The sequence below is a fragment of the Sinocyclocheilus grahami genome, unplaced genomic scaffold (genome assembly GCF_001515645.1).
Source record: "Sinocyclocheilus grahami isolate Dianchi unplaced genomic scaffold, SAMN03320097.WGS_v1.1 scaffold126.1, whole genome shotgun sequence".
NCBI lineage: Eukaryota > Metazoa > Chordata > Actinopteri > Cypriniformes > Cyprinidae > Sinocyclocheilus > Sinocyclocheilus grahami.
In genome coordinates, this window is record NW_015505305.1 from 2,054,174 (window position 1) to 2,060,172 (window position 5,999).

General features: G+C 36.9%; 1 protein-coding gene and 1 long non-coding RNA gene across 3 annotated transcripts in view; both read right to left on the bottom strand.

The window, feature by feature from the left end:
* LOC107590226 (uncharacterized) overlaps positions 1 to 1,503 on the bottom strand; it is a 6,338-nt gene extending 4,835 nt beyond the window's left edge. The window contains exons 1-2 of the long non-coding RNA XR_001609755.1: positions 1,493 to 1,503; positions 321 to 322 (exon numbers count right to left, since the gene is read on the bottom strand). This is a non-coding gene — a long non-coding RNA (uncharacterized lncRNA). The remainder of the gene's footprint in view (positions 1 to 320; positions 323 to 1,492) is intronic.
* Positions 1 to 5,999, bottom strand: part of LOC107590225 (connector enhancer of kinase suppressor of ras 2-like) — a 106,630-nt gene that overhangs the window by 52,734 nt on the left and 47,897 nt on the right. For both annotated transcript variants that reach the window (XM_016278895.1, XM_016278894.1), the window contains exon 3: positions 3,306 to 3,508. In XM_016278895.1, coding sequence (XP_016134381.1) covers positions 3,306 to 3,508 — 203 coding nt within the window. The remainder of the gene's footprint in view (positions 1 to 3,305; positions 3,509 to 5,999) is intronic.

Below are 5,999 nucleotides of genomic sequence, written 5' to 3' on the forward strand. Positions count from 1 at the left end.
AGATAGATAGATAGATAGATAGATAGATAGATAGATAGATAGATAGATAGATAGATAGATAGATAGATAGATAGATAGATACAGGTGCATCTCAGTAACTTAGAATGTCGTGGAAAAGTTCATTTATTTCAGTTTATTTATTTATTTTCAGATGATTTTGGCTCACATTTAACAAAAACCCACCAATTCACTATCTCAACAAATTAGAATATGGTGACATGCCAATCAGCTAATCAACTCAAAACACCTGCAAAGGTTTCCTGAGCCTTCAAAACGGTCTCTCAGTTTGGTTCACTAGGCTACACAATCATGGGGAAGACTGCTGATCTGACAGTTGTCCAGAAGACAATCATTGACACCCTTCACAAGGAGGGTAAGCCACAAACATTCATTGCCAAAGAAGCTGGCTGTTCACAGAGTGCTGTATCCAAGCATGTTAACAGAAAGTTGAGTGGAAGGAAAAAGTGTGGAAGAAAAAGATGCACAACCAACCGAGAGAACTGCAGCCTTATGAGGATTGTCAAAGCAAAATCGATTCAAGAATTTGAGTGAACTTCACAAGGAATGGACTGAGGCTGGGGTCAAGGCATCAAGAGCACCACACAAAGACGTGCCAAGGAATTTGGCTTCAGTTGTCCTATTCCTCTTGTTAAGCCACTCCTGAACCACAGACAACGTCAGAGGCGTCTTACCTGGGATAAGGAGAAGAAGAACTTGACTGTTGCCCAGTGGTCCAAAGTCCTCTTTTCAGATGAGAGAAAGTTTTGTATTTCATTTGGAAACCAAGGTCCTAGAGTCTGGAGGAAGGGTGGAGAAGCTCATAGCCCAAGTTGCTTGAAGTCCAGTGTTAAGTTTTCACAGTCTGTGATGATTTGGGGTGCAATGTCATCTGCTGGTGTTGGTCCATTGTCACTGCACCCGTTTATCAAGAAATTTTGGAGCACTTTATGCTTCCTTCTGCTGACCAGCTTTTTGAAGATGCTGATTTCATTTTCCAGCAGGATTTGGCACCTGCCCACACTGCCAAAAGCACCAAAAGTTGGTTAAATGACCATGGTGTTGGTGTGCTTGACTGACCAGCAAACTCACCAGACCTGAACCCCATAGAGAATCTATGGGGTATTGTCAAGAGGAAAATGAGAAACAAGAGACCAAAAAATGCAGATGAGCTGAAGGCCACTGTCAAAGAAACCTGGGCTTCCATACCACCTCAGCAGTGCCACAAACTGATCACCTCCATGCCACGCCGAATTGAGGCAGTAATTAAAGCAAAACGAGCCCCTACCAAGTATTGAGTACATGTACAGTAAATGAACATACTTTCCAGAAGGCCAACAATTCACAAAAAATGTCTTAAGTATTCTAATTTGTTGAGATAGTGAATTGGTGGGTCTTTGTTAAATGTGAGCCAAAATCATCACAATTAAAATAACCAAAGACTTAAACTACTTCAGTCTGTGTGCATTGAATTTATTTAATACACAAGTTTCACAATTTGAGTTGAATTACTGAAATAAATGAACTTTTCCATGACATTCTAATTTATTGAGATGCACCTGTAGATAGATAGATAGATAGATAGATATGTTAATATATTATATTGGGAGTCTTAAAATATTGTGTTTGACAGTGGGGGGCTTTTGAGTCAAAAAGGTTGAGAAACACTGACACAAAATCAATGCATGTGAGATGTACAGTGAAAACAATTTCTACAGATTTTTCCTCACAATCAGCACCGATGCTGATGTAAATGTGCATAGATACCATGTGGAACTGCTTATGAGAAAAAAAAACACAACAGCTGGACAGAAATGTTTCATTTCTCACTTTCCTTACGTATTGCTCTCTGAAACATTGCTCATCAATACATCATAAAGAAATCACAATCTAAAGATAATAGTACATAAACAGAAGCCATGTGGTTAAAATCTTGAACCGAAAGAGGCTGAGTTACTGAGAGAGAAAGAGTCTGAGTTATACAAGACCTCTTCACTCATCCTTGTACCTGATTGCTGAGGGGAAGAAGGAACACAAATCAACATGATTGAATTTGAGCAGACAAAATCTGGCCTCGCACACACTACACAAGAAAGCCCAAGACTATCATTTCTGCCCGCCCTGCCACACAAAGTGTCACTCTAATTCTCAGTGCCATCCCTTGACTGGAAGGAAGACCATGCATGACATGATTTAAACAAACAGGAAATGTTCCTGGATCAACACCCCTGCTGTTCCTGGAATAATACTCCAGGAATCACAGCCATGTCTCTGAACCCAAAAACCCAAAATCAACGACCCGGGAAGGAACAACAAAGGATGCTGATGCAGGAATATATATTAAATCCATACTAATCCATAAAAACCAAGAATAAATCCTTCATAATTTCATAATGTACAGTTTGGGGTGAGTAAGACTTATGTTTTTGAAAATAGTCTCTTATGCTCATTAATGCTGCATTTATTTGATCAAAAATGCAGTAAAACAGTAATATTATGAAATATTTTTATAATATAAAACAACAGCTTTCTATTTGAATATATTTTAAAATGTAATTTATTCCTGTGACGATAAAGCTGAATTTTCAGCATCATTGCTCCAGTCTTCAGTGTCACATGATCCTACAGAAATCATTCTAATATGCTGATTTGCTGCTCAAGAAACATTTATTATTATGAATGTTGAAAACAGTTGCTTAATAGTTTTGTGAAAAACAGTATACATTTATTTTCAAGATTTGTTGATGAATATAAAGTTCAAAAGAAAAAAATTTTTTGTAACATTAAAAATGTCTTTACTGTCACTTTTGATCAATTTAATGCATCTTAGCTGAATATATTTTTTATATTAAGACCCCAAACTTTTGAACAGTATAGTGTAGCATTCAAGTGAAAGATCTGATTACTCAAATATACAAATGTCAGATTAATCGCTTAATAACAGTTAATCTAGATAGCTGCAGTTCTAGATTTATAACTATCAAGTCATCACAACAGCATTCAACTGACTATCAACAACAAAAGGTGACAAGACACTGGAGCACAGGAAAAGCCCACTATTAACCTTTAAGGTCACACTTTAAATCTTTATTTCATATCAAATAAACTTTTCTCTAGTGTTTTTCAGAGGAGCTCACTTCTAAAGGAAAGAGAGCTAAATTTGGCTACACTCCAATAAGCAAGGCTTTAAAAAATTGACACATCAAAGTGGTTGAATTTGAATACAATTAAATCGAATATGTGTTTATTTATATTAAGTATGTATTAAATCATGAATTGATTTGTTGTGTCCTCTTAGCAGGACTAACCTATCCAGCCAGGTCAGAAGGCTCTTAGCAGCAGCGATGAGGTCCACCACAGATGTGAGGAAATCGTTGGGCAGCTTGTGGGTCGTCCGGCCGTCGTAATGGCCGCTGCGTCTGCGGCACGTGATGAAGTTCTGCAGGTTTTTGGCGGAGGCATTGAGCTTGTGAGAGAGAGTTTTCAGGTTTTCAGTCTCCAGCCCGTAGTTCTGTCAAACAGAGATAAAGACAATGAAGTGTTTTAGTGGAAAAAAAAAACTGGTTGGCAAACAATTGCAGGAATGACTCAATCAGAATTGCTTTTCGTTTCCCCGCTGTTCTGTCTTAGTTTTAGATTTACAATTCTCCTCTCTGTTTTCAATTTCAGTTTTATTGTGCTTTATTGGCATAACAGAAGTTGTACATTTGTAAAAAAAAACTGCACAAGTAAAACTAGAAAAGTAAAGTTTATTAAAACAACTTCTGAATGTTACTTGATAATATTTTCTTCAGACAAGCCTTTAATTTAAATTAATTTAATATAAATTTAAAATTACAATTTAAATTGTAATTATTTTAATAAATACTATATTTATTACAATAATATGAATAAATATATATTTAATAAATACTATAAAATAAATACAATTTATATGAATGTAATATTTTAAAAGTTAAAATAAATAAATTAAAAATGTAAATTTTTTTAATTTAAAATAAAATTGTATACAAATTAAAAATTAAATTAAATTAAAAAATAAAATAAAATAAAATTTAAAAATAAAATATAAGGTTTCGGTTAGACTAAAGATAAAAAATAAATTGTAATGGATTACAATGAGCATAAATTTAGTAATACAGACACAGGCACAAAGCACATCTCTCACTGGCAGAGACTCTCTCTCTCTCCCTCTCTCTAACTCATACCCTCAAAGAGCATTCAGAAACCCCAAATGAATTTTCAACACCTGGCAGAGAGAGAGAAAGAGTGAGCGCTTCATATGCAGAGGTGCGTTGAGTGGGTGGACACAGAACATAAAGTTCAGACTATGAATAATGCACTGAGAGTTTCGCTGCCAGCTGATAGGAGCTTACACACGCCACGGTCCACACTGAGATAACACAATCAGCTCAGACAAATCTACATATCTAAATCTGACAAAAAACACATCAGAACAAAGCCAAAGAGCACACTTTAGTTTACACATACGCATTGCCGTTTACTTCTATAGGTGTCTCTGGACTCTGGGGTATCTTAAACTCAAAATTGCTGATGTCTGTGTTCGTGTTAGAGAGAGGTCACAGCAGGTGCCTTTGGAAGAGAACAAAATTGCCTTGTTCCTGCATAAAGAGTACTAATCAAGGGGCAGAGACTGATCAAATGCATCATTATGCATGTCATGAAATGCACGGTGACTAGTGATGTTCAGTTCTTGAACGAATCGTTCTTTTGAGCCGGTTCTCAGGAAGTAACCGGTGGAGCCGGTTCACAAATCGAACTGAATCGAACTTTAGTTCCGGGTTGATGATGCAGGACGCACAGCTGAAGTAGCACGTCCAACTCAAAAAGAACCGATTGAGCAGGTTCAACCAACTTTCGAAGTTTGCTGAGGATTACCGAGGACTCAACAAGAACCGAATGAGCCGTGGTGAAGTTTGCAGAGGATTACCGAAGATTCTGATGAGTGAGTTGACGATACTGTGCAAGCCTGAGGCGCGTACCGGAAATATGCTGTTATTAATTTACATTTTATTAAAACCTGCAAAGACCTTTCTGTCGAGTGATGTAAATAAATGTTACAATAGTGTATTGTGCATGCATATTATATTTAAAATTGCTTAAGCGAAATCAAGGAGTTTATAAGTTTATTCATGTAGAACCTACCTAGCCTTATCTCCAAATGACTACAGCCCCATTGACTCCCTCTGCCAATGCATTGATGAAATTAACAGTTGGATGTGCGAGAACTTTCTTCAGTTAAACAAAGAAAAGGGGTCTAACAACAAAAAATCAAGTCAGGAATCTTGGTGTGATTCTGGAGACAGACCTTAGTTTCAGTAGTCATGTCAAAGCTGTAACTAAATCAGCATACTATCATCTCAAAAACATTGCAAGAATTAGAGGTTTTGTTTCCAGTCAAGACTTGGAGAAACTTGTTCATGCCTTTATCACCAGCAGGGTGGACTATTGTAATGGTCTCCTCACCGGCCTTCCCAAGAAGACCATTAGACAGCTGCAGCTCAGCCAGAACGCTGCTGCCAGAATTCTGACTAGAACCAGAAAATCTGAGCATATCACACCAGTCCTCAGGTCCTTACACTGGCTTCCAGTTACATTTAGGATTGATTTTAAAGTACTTTTACTCATTTATAAATCACTCAATGGCCTAGGACCTAAATATATAGCAGATATGCTCACTGAATATAAACCGAACAGACCACTCAGATCATTAGGATCGAGTCAGTTAGAAATACCAAGGGTTCACACAAAACAAGGGGAATGTGCTTTTAGTTATTATGCCACCCGCAGTTGGAATCAGCTTCCAGAAGAGATCAGATGTGCTAAAACATTAGTCACATTTAAATGCAGACTCAAAACTCATCTGTTTAGCTGTGCATTTATTGAATGAGCACTGTGCGATGTCCGAACTGATTGCACTATATTATATGTATAATCGTCTTCTTAAATTAATTTTAAACCTCTTAAATCAATTTTTTAAA